Source organism: Garra rufa, chromosome 7, assembly GCF_049309525.1.
Source record: "Garra rufa chromosome 7, GarRuf1.0, whole genome shotgun sequence".
Taxonomy (NCBI): Eukaryota; Metazoa; Chordata; class Actinopteri; order Cypriniformes; family Cyprinidae; genus Garra; species Garra rufa.
Window position 1 is genome coordinate 2042311 of NC_133367.1, and position 18004 is coordinate 2060314.

Below are 18004 nucleotides of genomic sequence, written 5' to 3' on the forward strand. Positions count from 1 at the left end.
TAGAGGTTTCCTATCCAAAAAATTGGATTTGCATATTAAAAAAAAAAACTCTGGTAGGTGTAATACAAAGGTAAACAATGCAAATTTAAGTTAACAATATTAGGTTTATTATTAGGAGTAGGTTTGCTGTTTGTTTGGATGTATTTCAGATCAGCAAACTCTTTAAAAAATACATCTTGCAGATGTCAAATAAATGTCTGTGTGATGTACATGCCCGGATATCGCACATACGTCTGCAAGATGTCTGTTAGCTATTGCTTGATCGGGAAAGCATCTGAAAAGTTATGTTTGTACACCGGTAATCACGATAATAAAACCTGTTCGTTACATTTTGGGTAGTTTGATAGGAGACCATAACAAAAAATCAATACCTCAGTTTTGAAAAAAAAAATAAAAATGAGGAAATCAGAGTTTTTTGTGAATCTATTTGAACCAGTTTGTTTTCACTTTTAAATCGATCTCATAAGAAACAGCTATATATAAATAATTGTATAACACAATTAATCTTTACCTCATAACGGTTTTTATTTTTAGGCTCCACGGGGGGCAGAGGCGCGAAGGTGACCGTTGACGTCACGGACACGTGTCGGTCACGTGAGCGCAGGAGACGCCGCCGCTGCTGCTGCTGAAGTTTCTATGATGGCGGCCAGTAATTATTATGGATTCACACATGCAGCTGCAGCTGCCGCCTCCGGCCCGCAGTACAGGTACAAAACAAACACACATGCGCATGAACACATCGTTTATTTACAGTAGTCATAAGGATACGACGGTCTTTTTAAACGAGATGCTGACGGCCAGTGCTCACAGATCTCATGAGCTGCTGTTGTTTATGTGTTTACTGATGCTTGCATGATGTTGTGATACAGTGAAAGTGTGTTAGCGGGAAATATGCACGTTCTAATATAAACACTGCGATGCTGTCGTGCTTATGTACACGCGGTACCATGGAGTACCATGTTAATACCATGGTAAACATTTAGTACTATGGTTTTACCATAGAATTCTATGACTTTTCCATTGCACTTGAATGTTAAAAATGTGCTATGCTTACAAACAAGTACTGCATTTTGGTATTTGTTAGAGTGAATACTATTACCATGGTATTTTGCACACATGTAAGGGCCCAGGTACCACACGTCTGCAAGATGTCTGTTAAACATCACTTGATCTGGAAAGCATCTGCCGTGTACAAACATCTAACAAATGTCTTTTTAACACCTAATAGGAAACGTCCTATAGATGTATTGCAGATGAGCAAACGCTAAAAAATATGTATTGCAGATGTAAATGCAATGTCAAATAGACGTCTCAGTGATGTACGTGTGTAATCAGGGGTATTTTGGTGGTATTACAATGGTATTTTGCACACTTAAGGGTGCTTTTGGTATTTGTTACAGTAAATACTATTGCCATGGTATTTTGCGCACTTGTAAGGGTGCTTTTGGTATTTGTTAAAGTAAAGACTATTGCCATGGTATTTTGCGCACTTGTAAGGGTGCATACCCAAATAGCACACTTTATGTCTGCAAGATGTCTGTTAAAGATTGCTTGATCTGGAAAGCATCTGCTGTGTACAAAAGTCTGGCAGACATCTGTAAGATGTCAGTTTTATATCCATTCTAAATCATAAACATCTTAAAGACATCTAATAGACGTATTGCAGATGAGCAAACACTAAAAAATATGTATTGCAGATGTAAATGCAGACGTCAAATAGACGGCTATGTAATGTATTTGTGTTATTAGGGGTATTTTGGTGTTCGTTAAAGTAAATACTATTGCCATGGTATTTTGCGCACTTGTAAGGGTGCTTTCGGTATTCGTTAAAGTAAATACTATTGCCATGGTATTTTGCACACTTAAGGGTGCTTTTGGTATTTGTTAAAGTAAATTCTATTGCCATGGTATTTTGCACACTTGTAAGGGTGCTTTCGGTATTCGTTAAAGTAAATACTATTGCCATGGTATTTTGCACACTTGTAAGGGTGCTTTTGGTATTTGTTAAAGTAAATTCTATTGCCATGGTATTTTGCACACTTGTAAGGGTGCTTTTGGTATTCGTTATAGTAAATTCTATTGCCATGGTATTTTGCACACTTGTAAGGGTGCTTTTGGTATTCGCTAAAGTAAATACTATTGCCATGGTATTTTGCACACTTAAGGGTGCTTTTGGTATTCGTTAAAGTAAATTCTATTGCCATGGTATTTTGCACACTTAAGGGTGCTTTTGGTATTCGTTAAAGTAAATTCTATTGCCATGGTATTTTGCACACTTGTAAGGGTGCTTTTGGTATTCGTTAAAGTAAATACTATTGCCATGGTATTTTGCGCACTTGTAAGGGTGCTTTTGGTATTTGTTAAAGTAAATACTATTGCCACGGTATTTTGCGCACTTGTAAGGGTGCTTTTGGTATTCGTTAAAGTAAATACTATTGCCACGGTATTTTGCGCACTTGTAAGGGTGCTTTTGGTATTCGTTAAAGTAAATACTATTGCCATGGTATTTTGCACACTTGTAAGGGTGCTTTTGGTATTCGTTAAAGTAAATACTATTGCCATGGTATTTTGCGCACTTGTAAGGGTGCTTTTGGTATTCGTTAAAGTAAATACTATTGCCACGGTATTTTGCGCACTTGTAAGGGTGCTTTTGGTATTCGTTAAAGTAAATACTATTGCCATGGTATTTTGCACACTTGTAAGGGTGCTTTTGGTATTTGTTAAAGTAAATTCTATTGCCATGGTATTTTGCACACTTGTAAGGGTGCTTTTGGTATTCGTTATAGTAAATTCTATTGCCATGGTATTTTGCACACTTGTAAGGGTGCTTTTGGTATTCGTTATAGTAAATACTATTGCCATGGTATTTTGCACACTTGTAAGGGTGCTTTTGGTATTTGTTAAAGTAAATTCTATTGCCATGGTATTTTGCACACTTGTAAGGGTGCTTTTGGTATTCGTTATAGTAAATTCTATTGCCATGGTATTTTGCACACTTGTAAGGGTGCTTTTGGTATTCGTTAAAGTAAATTCTATTGCCATGGTATTTTGCACACTTGTAAGGGTGCTTTTGGTATTCGCTAAAGTAAATACTATTGCCATGGTATTTTGCACACTTAAGGGTGCTTTTGGTATTCGTTAAAGTAAATTCTATTGCCATGGTATTTTGCACACTTATAAGGGTGCTTTTGGTATTCGTTAAAGTAAATACTATTGCCATGGTATTTTGCACACTTGTAAGGGTGCTTTTGGTATTCGTTAAAGTAAATTCTATTGCCATGGTATTTTGCACACTTATAAGGGTGCTTTTGGTATTCGTTAAAGTAAATTCTATTGCCATGGTATTTTGCACACTTAAGGGTGCTTTTGGTATTCGTTAAAGTAAATTCTATTGCCATGGTATTTTGCACACTTGTAAGGGTGCTTTTGGTATTCGCTAAAGTAAATACTATTGCCATGGTATTTTGCACACTTGTAAGGGTGCTTTTGGTATTCGCTAAAGTAAATACTATTGCCATGGTATTTTGCACACTTAAGGGTGCTTTTGGTATTCGTTAAAGTAAATTCTATTGCCATGGTATTTTGCACACTTATAAGGGTGCTTTTGGTATTCGTTAAAGTAAATTCTATTGCCATGGTATTTTGCACACTTATAAGGGTGCTTTTGGTATTCGTTAAAGTAAATACTATTGCCATGGTATTTTGCACACTTGTAAGGGTTCTTTTGGTATTCGCTAAAGTAAATACTATTGCCATGGTATTTTGCACACTTGTAAGGGTGCTTTTGGTATTCGCTAAAGTAAATACTATTGCCATGGTATTTTGCACACTTGTAAGGGTGCTTTTGGTATTCGCTAAAGTAAATACTATTGCCATGGTATTTTGCACACTTGTAAGGGTGCTTTTGGTATTCGCTAAAGTAAATACTATTGCCATGGTATTTTGCGCACTTGTAAGGGTGCTTTTGGTATTCGCTAAAGTAAATACTATTGCCATGGTATTTTGCGCACTTGTAAGGGTGCTTTTGGTATTCGCTAAAGTAAATACTATTGCCATGGTATTTTGCGCACTTGTAAGGGTGCTTTTAGTAGTTTAAGTAAATACTATTGCCATGGTATTTTGCACACTTGTAAGGGTGCTTTTGTTATTCGTTAAAATAAATACTATTGCCATGGTATTTTGCACACTTGTAAGGGTGCTTTTGGTATTCGTTTAAGTAAATACTATTGCCATGGTATTTTGCGCACTTGTAAGGGTGCTTTTGGTATTCGTTTAAGTAAATACTATTGCCATGGTATTTTGCGCACTTGTAAGGGTGCTTTTGGTATTCGTTTAAGTAAATACTATTGCCATGGTATTTTGCACACTTGTAAGGGTGCTTTTGGTATTCGTTTAAGTAAATACTATTGCCATGGTATTTTGCGCACTTGTAAGGGTGCTTTTGGTATTCGTTTAAGTAAATACTATTGCCATGGTATTTTGCAGACTTGTAAGGGTGCTTTTGGTATTCGTTTAAGTAAATACTATTGCCATGGTATTTTGCGCACTTGTAAGGGTGCTTTTGGTATTCGTTAAAGTAAATACTATTGCCATGGTATTTTGCACACTTGTAAGGGTGCTTTTGGTATTCGTTTAAGTAAATACTATTGCCATGGTATTTTGCGCACTTGTAAGGGTGCTTTTGGTATTCGTTTAAGTAAATACTATTGCCATGGTATTTTGCACACTTGTAAGGGTGCTTTTGGTATTCGTTTAAGTAAATACTATTGCCATGGTATTTTGCACACTTGTAAGGGTGCTTTTGGTATTCGTTTAAGTAAATACTATTGCCATGGTATTTTGCGCACTTGTAAGGGTGCTTTTGGTATTCGTTTAAGTAAATACTATTGCCATGGTATTTTGCGCACTTGTAAGGGTGCTTTTGGTATTCGTTAAAGTAAATACTATTGCCATGGTATTTTGCACACTTGTAAGGGTGCTTTTGGTATTCGTTTAAGTAAATACTATTGCCATGGTATTTTGCGCACTTGTAAGGGTGCTTTTGGTATTTGTTAAAGTAAATACTATTGCCATGGTATTTTGCGCACTTGTAAGGGTGCTTTTGGTATTTGTTAAACTAAATACTATTGCCATGGTATTTTGCGCACTTAAGGGTGCTTTTGGTATTTGTTAAACTAAATACTATTGCCATGGTATTTTGCACACTTAAGGGTGCTTTTGGTATTTGTTAAAGTAAATACTATTGCCATGGTATTTTGCACACTTAAGGGTGCTTTTGGTATTTGTTAAAGTAAATACTATTGCCATGGTATTTTGCACACTTAAGGGTGCTTTTGGTATTTGTTAAAGTAAATTCTATTGCCATGGTATTTTGCACACTTAAGGGTGCTTTTGGTATTTGTTAAAGTAAATTCTATTGCCATGGTATTTTGCGCACTTGTAAGGGTGCATACCCAAATAGCACACTTTATGTCTGCAAGATGTCTGTTAAAGATTGCTTGATCTGGAAAGCATCTGCTGTGTACAAAAGTCTAGCAGACATCTGTAAGATGTCAGTTTTATATCCATTCTAAATCATAAACATCTTAAAGACATCTAATAGACGTATTGCAGATGAGCAAACACTAAAAATATGTATTGCAGATGTAAATGCAGACGTCAAATAGACGGCTATGTAATGTATGTGTGTTATCAGGGGTATTTTGGTGTTTGTTAAAGTTAATACTATTACAATGGTATTTTGCACACTTGTAAGGGTGCATACCCAGATAGCACACGTACGCCTGCAAGATGTCTGTTAAACATCACTTGATCTGGAAAGCATCTGCTCTGTACAAACATCTAACAAATGTCTTTTAACACCTAATAGGAAACGTCCTATAGATGTATTGCAGATGAGCAAACACAGATATGCAGATGTCAAAAAGACGTCTCAGTGATGTACGTGTGTTATCAGGGGTATTTTGGTGGTATTACAATGGTATTTTGCACACTTGTAAGGGTGCTTTTGGTATTCGTTAAAGTAAATACTATTACAATGGTATTTTGCACACTTGTAAGGGTGCATACCCAGATAGCACACGTACGCCTGCAAGATGTCTGTTAAAAATCGCTTGATCTGGAAAGCATCTGCTGTGTTCAGACATCTTTAGGATGTCATTTTTACATCCAGTCTAAATCATAAACATCTTAAAGACATCTAATAAACATCTATTTGACATCTGATAGGAAACATCCTGTAAACGTATTGCAGATGAGCGTACACTTTTTAAAAAATATGTCCTGCAGATGTAATGCAGACATAATAAAGTAGACATCTGCAAGTTGTCTGTTAAAGATCGCTTGATCTGGAAAGCATCTGCTGTGTACAAACATCTGACACGTCTTTAGGATGTCAGTTTTACATATGTTCTAAACGTCTTTTTGACATTTGTTAGGGAACACCTTATAGACGTATTACAGATGAGAGAACACTTAAAAAAATCTTAATTAGTAAATAGACAGCTCCATGGTGTATGTGTGTTATCAGGGGTATTTTGGTATTCATTAAAGTAAATACTACTCTACTACCATGGTATGTTGCACACTTGTAAAGGTGCTTTTGGTTTTGGTTAAAGTAAATATAGGGTCATTCCAGCTGGAATCATCAAATTTAAAAAAAAATTTCCCCACCTGACCTCCTCAGATTTGTCTGATGGGTAATATGCCCAATAGATCATATATAAAATTTCAGATCTCTACTGTGCTTACTTTTTTTTTTTTTTTTTTTTTTTACAAAAAATCTGTAAACAAATTTTGGCATCACAGTCTGAGTGACCATGTTCAGACTGAAATATCTCCAGAACTAGTTGTGCCAGGTCCATGAAATTATCTGGGCTAAGAGTCCTAGTCCAGAAGTGCATGAATTACAACTCACAGCATTGTTAATGAATTTACACCTGAATGCTGGACCTATACTTTTCTTCAAAAACTATTACTTTAAGGGTTTTCAGATGTCCATAGAAACCTCAAATTTCAATGTATAAGCATCAAACTTGGTAAATGGTCTGATATGTACCATGTCTTTCACACCCTTTGACATCAGACAATAGAGTCTTATGGATGTTGAGATATTAAGGTTTAAGTCAGTATTTTTTGGATATTTTTTTCTTTTACACTTCCAAATAAAGTTGTCTATATATAACATTCCCCAAACAAGTTATAGCCATTTATTACAATATTCTTATAGTCGATTATTTGTGTAAAACAGGCCTATTTAGTTTATTGACAATATAGACCTGTCCAAAAAGTTTCAGGAGTGAAGCCGCTGATATCACTAAAAAAAAGAGTAGACTCTGTGCATTCAAATTGGATTAGCGGTTCAAAAGTAATTAAACATTTAAAGGAACACTCCACTTTTTTTGGAAATAGGCTCATTCTCCAACTCCCCCCGAGTTAATAAATTGAGTTTTACCGTTTTGAAATCCATTCGGTCATTCTCCTGTTCTGCCGATATCACTTTTAGCATAGCTTAGCATAAATCATTGAATTACTGCGCCTGCTTCTGCCATGTTACGGCAGCAAACGTCCTTGACTATTACGCCGGAATGGGAGTGTAGTTCCTAATCTTATCGGCCTAGAAAACCACAGCTTTACATTTCCGCTGTTCTTAGTACACGATATAACTACAGAACGAGTCAAGTTTTAAATAGGACAAATATCGAAACTCGTTGGTCATTTTTGAACGCGATGCTATTGGTCTAATAGGATTCAATGACCTATGCTAAGCTATGCTAAAAGTAATATCGCCAGAACAGGAGAATGGCTGATTGGATTTCAAAACGGTAAAACTCAACTTATTAACTCGGGGGGAGTTGGAGAATGAGCCTATTTCCAAAAAAAAAGTGGAGTGTTCCTTTAAGAACAATAGTTATTTTTAGCCACGTCTTGCAGATGTATGTGTGCTATCTGGGTAAGATGTCAGTTTTATAAACATTCTAAATTGTATACATCTTAAAGACATCTAATAGACGTCTTTTTGGCGTCTGATCTTATAGGAAACATCCTATAGACGTATTACAGATGAGTACGTCTTGCAGACATCGAATAGATGCCTCCATGATGTACTTGTGCTATCAGGGTGTAAACCGCATTCATTCTGAATCCCAAAATTCCCATCCAGCGCCCAGCCGCCTCCTGCCTATTCCCACCCGACCACGGGCAGCTATAACGTCCAGCCCGCCCCTGGAGTGGCCCACGCGGTGACGGCCTCGTACCCCACCGTCACCGCCCAACCGGCGAGTCCCGCGGTTACAGCCCCCTACCCCACCTACCAGCCCCATCCCGCCCCGAACTACTGTTACCGACAGCCCGAAACGACCCCACAACTGACGACCACCCCTCAAACCTACCAGGTGTTGACCGAACCGGTTAGTCTTCTGTTTGCTTCATTCATATTAATGATGCATCTCAAGTTGGCTCATTTACCTATTCTAAATTAACTGATTATACAGGAGAATTATAGCTATGGTCGACCGCCGTCGGTCAGCAGCTACGAGAACAAGCAGTACTTTCAAACGAGCATCGCACCTGCGCAGCGAACCGCAACTGAGGCCTACTTCCAGACAGGTGAGTCTAATTAACAGGTAACAATCATAGCTAAGTATTTAAACAGATTTATGAAATTTGTAGTTTTGAAGACAGTTCATTGGTTCACCCAAAATTTCTGTAATTATACACTCATCCTCAAATAGTTCCGAACCTGTATGAGTTTCTTTCTTCGGGTTAACATAAAAGATAAGATATTTTGAGGAATGTGGGTAACCAAACAGTTGATGATCCCCTCTGGGGACCAGAAACGGTTTGGTTACCAACATTATACAAAATATCTTCTTTTGTGAGTGAATGATGACAGAATTGTAATTTTTCCGTGTTAGATATACAACATTCCCATTCAGAAATACTAAGTAGTTTAAAAAATAAATGTCAGAATCTGTAACTATGAGGGTAATATTGATTTACAGACTGGTGCTGAATAGTTTTTTTTTTTTTTTTAATTCTATTACATTTTATTTATTGTAAAAATTATAGAGAAATTGCATAGTGTAATAATTATTAATTATTTTTAAATATTATAACTGTTACTATACATTTACGCAGTATTGTGAGTTGCAATGATTTTAATGCACTTTTTAACCATGTTTTCTAAAAAGGAAGTCTTTTTCCTGAAAAAATGTGTATTGTAAATTAAAAGTTTCTTGTGTTGCATTTTATTTTAAGATATTTGTTTTAGTTAGTGTATATCAATATATATTTTAAGGTAAAGCTGTAACTGAAATGAAGTAAAAAAAAATGATCAAAGAAATAGATTAAGTATTACAATTTCTAAAACTGAAATAAAAATAAATTTAAAACAAACTAGAGCTGCAAAATGATTTATATTTGCATTCTATGTGTGTGTGTGTGTACTGTGTTTTATTATGCATGTCTAAATACACACATACATGAATATATTTAAAAAATATTTCTATGTAAACAATTGTATATAATTTATATTATATGTAAATATAAATATCTAGTAATTTATCTATTAAATATTAATTGCGGCCAATCGTTTTGCAGCTAAAAAAAACTTTAATGAAAAAAATGACAAAAGCACATAATATTACTAAAATGATAATAAAAATAGAAACTAATTCAAAATACTAATAAATATTACTACTACTACTACTACTACTACTAAGTAGTAGTGTTGTTTATATGTTGAAATAGTGGTGTATATAAATTAAAATGATTAAATATTTGTGTTCTGTTGGTGAGAAACCATGTGAACTTACATGTATTTTACGTCTTGCATTAAACTTTTAGAATTACTTGGGGGGGAAAAAAGACCTATCTAAGATATTTGAAAGCAATCTAAAGTGACCCTGGACCACAAAACCAGTCATAAGGGTCCATTAAAAAAAAAAAGAAAAAAAAAAATTAAAAAGTAAAAGCTGAATACATAAGCTTTCCATAGGACAATATTTGGCCAAAATACAACTATTTGAAAATTTGGAATCTGGGTGCAAAAGAAAAGAGAAAAACGTCTTTAAAATGGTCTAAATTAAGTTCTTAGCAATGCACATTATCAATCAAAAATTAGGTTGTGACATATTTACGGTAGGAAATTTACAAAATATCTTCATGGAACATGATCTTTACTTAAAATCCTAATGATTTTTGGCATAAAAGAAAAATCAATCATTTTGACCCATTCAATGTATTATTGGCCGTTGCTACAAATATACCCGTGGTGTTACCTGGTTTTGTGGTTAAGGATCACAAATGCCATTAATATGTTAAATAAGCTACAGCTTCCAATTTTCTTAGGTTAAAATTAGACAATCTTTGCCTTTCCAGGGCTGAAAAGTGGCTACAGTCCCACGAGCACAGTGTACAGTCAGCCGCCTGTTCAAAGACAGGTCGCGGCTCTGAAACCCCCTCCCGCTGCGAGCTCTGTGTCTTCTAGTTACACCATCTACCCTACATCAACCAGCGTACAGCAAACTCCTGCCACCATATCCACTTACACACCCAGTTCTTCCTTCAACTCCACAGCTGCTACGTCCTACTCCGGTACGGCCGCGTCAGATTCCGATTTATACGCCACGAATAGCCGTCGGTGTATCGTCTAACGGTGTTGCTTTCTTTGTTGCTTCAGCCGGTCTCAGTTATTCCAGCTATGAGTCTAGCGGTTACACATCTACGCCGTCATACTTCCAGCCGGCGCAGTTGGTGCCCCCTCAGGCACCGCCTCAACCACCGCTCCAGCAGCCGCAACAGCCACCGCCACCTCAGCAGACACAGCAACCTCCCAAACAGATCGCCAACTCCTCCTGGAGCAACACCGGGAGCGGCACGATCACCAGTTCCACCGTCAACACATACAAGAAGCCTGTTTTCCACCAGAACAAAATTCAGAAGCCCAAAGGCCCGCCCAAACAGCCACAGCTGCACTATTGCGATATCTGCAAGATAAGCTGTGCCGGGCCACAGGTGAGTGTTTGCATTAAATCCACAATCAGCCAAAAATAAAATTTTCCTGATCATCTATTCACCCTCAGGCCCCAAATGTGTAGGTCTTTCTCATCAGGTGAAGATAATTTATTCTCCATCTAATGCAAGTAAATGTTGCTCACCGTACACCATTTCCAAAGGTCTAAAATATATATTTAGGTAGATTCAAACTAATGCACAAAACCTCAGCCAATCAAAGTTGAATGGTTGTTTTTGGATCAGTTTGTTGTTACCAGTTTATTCGATCTATTTTCGTATGTCAACTTCAATTTCAGTTCATTTCTCAATGCGGATTTCTCAAAGTGAGTGTTCCCTCTACTTCATCAGCACATACACCAAGCTTAACAGTTTCAGTGCTTTCTGTATTCTGAAGATTTTTACTGAGGGGCAGTGTTGGGGAAATGCATTATAAGTAACACGAGTTACGTAATCAGATTACTTTTTTCAAGTAACTGGTAAAGTGTTGCATTACTATTGTGTGAAAGAGCCTTTGCAGTTTTAAAAATATAGGTTATAGTTAAATTTTTATTAAAAAATAAATAAGGAAGCCCCTCCAAGAATCAGAATGTGATGCAATAAACTTTCAATAAACGTAACGATGTAATTTAGTTTAAAGATTACATTCCCTAACACTGCTGATAGGTTTGTTCATATATAATTTGCCTGGTTTTGTGCCACAATTTATACCTTAAAATATTGTAAAAGTTAAGCTTTTAGTTACGGTCAGGATATTTTGGAAATGTATGCAAGTTGGTGTATGTTTAGCCCTTGCATATTTAAGCATACAATTTCAGAAAACTTGCTGTCAGTCAACTGGGGAAGTATTACTTTAGCTTATCTTATTTTGACCATTTTTAATGGCTGAAAATCTATATTTAGGCAGCTTCAAAGTAACTTGTTTTGTATTACAAGATTTCTAAGATGTTACATGCTAGCGAGGCATTATCTAATTAAACATGCACTGGCATGTATGCGTTTTCACAGAAGAAATCTATAAGGCCAGGTTCAAAATTCTTCTTTTATTTTGTTGACATATTAGATTCAAAGGTTTTTACAGAAGGAATTCTTGATATCTCTTTTTATCACTCCATAAATCAGAAAATACTGTCAACAGTCAGAAAAAAAGTTGCATTTGACATGTTTTTAGGAATAAGATGTTGTATAAAACCAGGTAAATAATGTATGAACAAACCCCTCAGTAAAAATCTCCAGAATATAGATGGGACTAAAACTGTAAAATTTGGTGCATGTATGTTGTACTAAAGTTGAGAAAAAAACTTTCAAAATATGTACTGTAATTGAAATCTATAGATGTAAATAGATAGACTACTTGTGTACAATGCAAAGTTCTTAATATTAAGCCTGAAATATGTTTTAATGTCACTGTTGATGAGGATTGTATGATCTTTAGGTATTTTGCATTTAAAGACCAATATTATTTAAAGTGTACCTAAAGTATACTTGCAATAATGCCACTTTTGCGCAATCAGAAATACTTAAATATATCTTTAGTTGGACATCAGCGCTACTTCCGCCCAATTAAAGTGCATTAAGTACAAAATTAAATGTTCCAGTTTAGCATACTTTAAATACACCAGTTTAGTATTTTTATTAAGTACATAAGATGTAAATGTATTTGAAGTATACTTAGCATGAAATAAATGTTTTAAATACATTTTATTATATTTATTCTTCAGTAGGGTTAAAACAGTGTGAAAGTTATGTTTTTTGTTGCTGACAGTATTTTCTTGTAAATGTATGCAATTTATTGCATGTTTAATCAGATAACACCTCACTTGCATATTTAAACATAACGTTTTAGAAAACTTGTAAAATTGTAACTTTGTCATTTTTAATGTTGTCAGTCAACTGGGGAAGTATGGTGATATCTATTACTTCAGTTTTTATCTTATTTTAACCATTTTTGATGACCAGAAATCTATATTTAGGCAGCTTCAAAGTAACTTGTTTTGTATTACAAGTTTTCTAATATGTTATATGCAAGTGAGGCATTATCTAATAAAACATGCACTGGCATGTATACATTTCCACAGAAGAAATCTGTAAGGCCAGGTTCAAGATTCTTGTTTCATTTTGTTGACATATTAGAGTCGAAGGTTTTTACAGAAGGCATTCTGAATATCTCTTATTATCACCCCATAAATCAGAAAATACTGTCAACAGTAAGGAAAAAAATGTAATTTTACCAAGTTTGTAGGAATAAAATGTTGTCTAAAATCAGGCGATTAATATATGAACAAACCCCTCAGTAAAAATCTTCAGAATATAGGTGGAAATGAAACCGTAAAATATGGTGTATGTAAGTTCTACTAAAGTTAAGAAAAAAACTCATTTTATGATTACCCACTTAGTTGGTTGTAAGTAGACAAAGTGTTGTCTACTTATAGTTGTAAATAGACAAAGTGCAGTCAGTAAGGCAAGGTTCAAAATTCTTGTTTCATTTTGTTGACATACTAGAGTCAAAGGTTTTTACAGAAGGGATTATAGATATCTCTTATCATCACCCCATTAATCAGAAAATACCATCAACAGTAAGAAAAAATTTAATTTTACCAAGTTTGTAGGAATAAGATGTTGTCTAAAACCAGGCGAATGATATATGAACAAACCCCTCAGTAAAAAACCTTTAGAATATAGATGGAAATAAAACTGTAAAATTTGGTGTAAGTTGTACTGAAGTTGAGAAAAAATAAATTTTAGAATGCCAATCTATAAATCTATAGATGTAAATAGACAAAGTGCAGTCTGTAAGCCTAGGTTCAAAATTCTTGTTTCATTTTGTTGACATATTAGAGCCGAAGGTTTTTACAGAAGGCATTCTGAATATCTCTTATTATCACCCCATAAGTCAGAAAATCAACAGTAAGGGGAAAAAAAAAGTAATTTTACCAAGTTTGTAGGAATAAGATGTTGTCTAAAACCAGGCGAGTGATATGTGAACAAACCTCTCAGTAAAAATCTTAAGAATATAGTTGGAAATTAAACTGTAATATTTGGTGTATGTAAGTTCTATTAAAGTTGAGAAAAAACTAGTTTTTTGACTACTGACTTTAAAGATATTTGTAATTGAAATCTAGAGGTAATTAGACAAAGTGCAATCTGTAAGACCACGTTCAAAATTGTTGTTTCATTTTGCTAACATATTAGAGTCAAATGTTTTTACAGAAGGAATTCTGGATATCTCTTTTTATCATTCCATAAATCAGAAAATACTGTCAACGGTAAAAAAAAAGTTACATTTAGCATGTTTTTAGAAATAAGATGTTGTAGAAAAACAGGCGAATGATATATGAACAAACCCCTCAGTAAAAACCTTTAGAATACAGATGGAAATAAAACTGTAAAATTTGGTGTATGTAAGTTGTACTGGAGTTGAAAAAAAATATTTTTTAGAATGCCAACTTTACAGATATTTGTAATGGAAACCTATAGTTGTAAATAGACAGTGCAATCTGTAAGACCAAGTTCAAAATTCTTGTTTTATTTTGTCAACGTATTAGAGTCAAAGGTTTTTACAGAAGGGATTCTGGATATCTCTTATCATCACCCCATTAATCATAAAATACCATCAACAGTAAGAAAAAAAGTTTAATTTTACCGAGTTTGTTGGAATAAGATGTTGTCTAAAACCAGGCGAATGATATATGAACAAACCCCTCAGTAAAAAACCTTTAGAATATAGATGGGAATAAAACTGTAAAATTTGGTGTATGTAAGTTCTACTAAAGTTGAGAAAAAAAACCCTCATTTTTAGAATACCAACTTTAAGGATATTTGTCATGGAAACCTATAGTTGTAAATAGACAAAGTGCAATCTGTAAGCCTAGGTTCAAAATTCTTGTTTCATTTTGTTGACATTAGTGTCGAAGGTTTTTACAGAAGAGATTCTGGATATCTCTTATCATCACCCCATAAATCTGAAAATACCTTCAACAGTAAGAAAAAAAAAAAAGTTAAATTTTGCCATGTTTGTAGGAATAAGATGTTGTATAAAACCAGGTGAATGATATATGAACAAACCCCTCTGTAAAAATCTTCAGAATATAGATGGGAATAAAACTGTAAGATTTGGCGTATGCAAGTTCTACTGAAGTTGAGAAAAAACTTTAGAAGACCATCTTTAAAGATACGTGTTTTAATTGAAATCTGCAGATGCAAACAGGAAACATACAATGAAACTTTTAGATGTTTTCTTTTCACTACTCAACAACATGTTATGAAAAAACTAATTACATAAATCTTAAAACTGACCAGGGCTGCGTTTCCCAAAAGCATCGTAAGCTTAAGTACATTGTAGACCCATTGAAACCAATGGAGCTACGATCAATTTAAGCTTACGATGCTTTTGGGAAACGCAGCCCAGTGCATTTAAAAAAACAACAACAAAAAAACTATTTTTTGCCTGTAGTATCTTGCCATAAAGTTTCCTATATTTAGTGGAAAGTAATAGCAAACATATTTCTACATTGACTTGTGTTCCTGTGGTCTCCTGCAGACGTATCGAGAGCATCTGGAAGGACAGAAGCACAAGAAGAAAGAGGCGGCTCAGAAGAGTGGCAGTCAGGTGACCAACGGACCTCGCGGTGTCCAGACGCAGCTGCGCTGTGAATTGTGCGATGTCTCGTGCACTGGAGCCGATGCATACGCTGCACACATCCGGGGATCCAAGCACCAGAAGGTTTGTTAAATGTCACGATGGTTCAGTTGGCCATTTTAGTGCTCTTGAGCTTTTTGACATGTTTTGGTGTTGAAGATTAAACTTTTAGTTGAAATGCAACTACTATCAAACTTTTCCTCAGGTTGTGAAGTTGCACACCAAACTTGGCAAACCCATCCCTTCCACTGAGCCCGTTTTCGTGAGCTCTGCCCCTGTTGCTGTTACGATGACTACTAGCAAGGCAGCGGCGACAACCGCTTCCACCCATACATCGGTGGCGCAGAAGGCGCCAGTCGTGGCTTCTTCCAAACCCATGGCGTCTCTTGCGAAAAAACCCACCACTGCTAAAGTTGCCATTATTGGTGAGTGACCTTATTAGGACCTTTTCATTAAATGTGAGCATAATTAATTTTTCTGAAATCATTCAGATTACCGTTTTCAAACATTTTAAAAGTGACTGGCACAGAAATTTCCACAAGTAAAAATTCCAATTGCACAAGTACATAATATAAAAAAAATTTTTTCAGTGATTCAGTGGAAGTTACAAGTAGTATAAAACTACGGAATGATTAAAAGGAATTTTTTTTTTTTTTTTTGCAACTTCAGCATTTACTTTTACTACTATTGTAAATTCATTCACTGTTTTGACAGTTCTGATAGCTTTTGATAGCTTTTAAGAATTATTTACGTAGTCTTTGCGATTACACAAGTATGAGTATAAAACTAGTTTTCTGAATGCTTAAAAGAAATGTGTTTGCAATTGCGACATTTAAATTGGCGATTGTGTGAATTTATTATAAAGTCATTTGCCGTTACAACAGTTTACATAATGATTTAGGGCCTTTTTTCGTATCTCGCTGTGTAAATCGTGTGTAATACTATCTGTTTTAGAACAAATAATTTTATGAATGAGTTTTTTCGCAGTTACGAGAACTTACACAGGAATAGTTTGGCGAATTATTTACATACTCTTTACAATTGCACAAGTTTGTCGTGTAAAAGTATTTTTTTGAATGATTAAAAGTATTTTGTGTGCAATTGCGACATTTACGTTGGAGATTATGTGAAGTTATTATGAATTCGTTTGTTTTTTCAACAGTTTACATAACGCATTGGGGTCTTTTTCGTAAAACAGTTCGTAAAATAGTTTGGCGAATTATTTACGTACTCTTTACAATTGCACAAGTTTGTCGTGTAAAAGTAGTTTTTTGAATGATTAAAAGTATTTTGTGTGCAATTGCGACATTTACGTTGGAGATTATGTGAAGTTATTATAAATTCGTTTGTTTTTTCAACAGTTTACATAACGCATTGGGGTCTTTTTCGTAAAACAGTTCGTAAAATAGTTTGGTGAATTATTTACATACTCTTTACAATTGCACAAGTTTGTCGTGTAAAAGTTTTTTGAATGATTAAAAGTATTTTGTGTGCAATTGCGACATTTACGTTGGAGATTATGTGAAGTTATTATAAATTCGTTTGTTTTTTCAACAGTTTACATAACGCATTGGGGTCTTTTTCGTAAAACAGTTCGTAAAATAGTTTGGTGAATTATTTACATACTCTTTACAATTGCACAAGTTTGTTGTGTAAAAGTAGTTTTTCGAATGATTAAAAGTATTTTGTGTGCAATTGCGACATTTACGTTGGAGATTATGTGAAGTTATTATAAATTCGTTTGTTTTTTCAACAGTTTACATAACGCATTGGGGTCTTTTTCGTAAAACAGTTCGTAAAATAGTTTGGTGAATTATTTACGTACTCTTTACAATTGCACAAGTTTGTCGTGTAAAAGTAGTTTTTTGAATGATTAAAAGTATTTTTTGCGCAATTGCGACATTTACGTTGGAGATTATGTGAAGTTATTATAAATTAATTTGTTTTTTCAACAGTTTACATAACGCATTGGGGTCTTTTTCGTAAAACAGTTCGTAAAATAGTTTGGTGAATTATTTACGTACTCTTTACAATTGCACAAGTTTGACGTGTAAAAGTAGTTTTTTGAATGATTAAAAGTATTTTGTGTGCAATTGCGACATTTACGTTGGAGATTATGTGAAGTTATTATAAATTTGTTTGTTTTTTCAACAGTTTACATAACGCATTGGGGTCTTTTTCGTAAAACAGTTCGTAAAATAGTTTGGTGAATTATTTACGTACTCTTTACAATTGCACAAGTTTGTCGTGTAAAAGTAGTTTTTCGAATGATTAAAAGTATTTTTTGCGCAATTGCGACATTTACGTTGGAGATTATGTGAAGTTATTATAAATTCATTTGTTTTTTCAACA

General features: G+C 34.7%; 1 protein-coding gene across 1 annotated transcript in view; it reads left to right on the plus strand.

The window, feature by feature from the left end:
* The first annotated feature begins 639 nt into the window (after positions 1-639).
* Positions 640-18004, plus strand: part of LOC141338924 (zinc finger RNA-binding protein-like) — a 49895-nt gene continuing 32530 nt past the window's right edge. The window contains exons 1-7 of the mRNA XM_073844538.1: positions 640-707; positions 8162-8408; positions 8493-8607; positions 10381-10596; positions 10682-11016; positions 15554-15736; positions 15858-16077. Coding sequence (XP_073700639.1) covers positions 640-707; positions 8162-8408; positions 8493-8607; positions 10381-10596; positions 10682-11016; positions 15554-15736; positions 15858-16077 — 1384 coding nt within the window. The remainder of the gene's footprint in view (positions 708-8161; positions 8409-8492; positions 8608-10380; positions 10597-10681; positions 11017-15553; positions 15737-15857; positions 16078-18004) is intronic.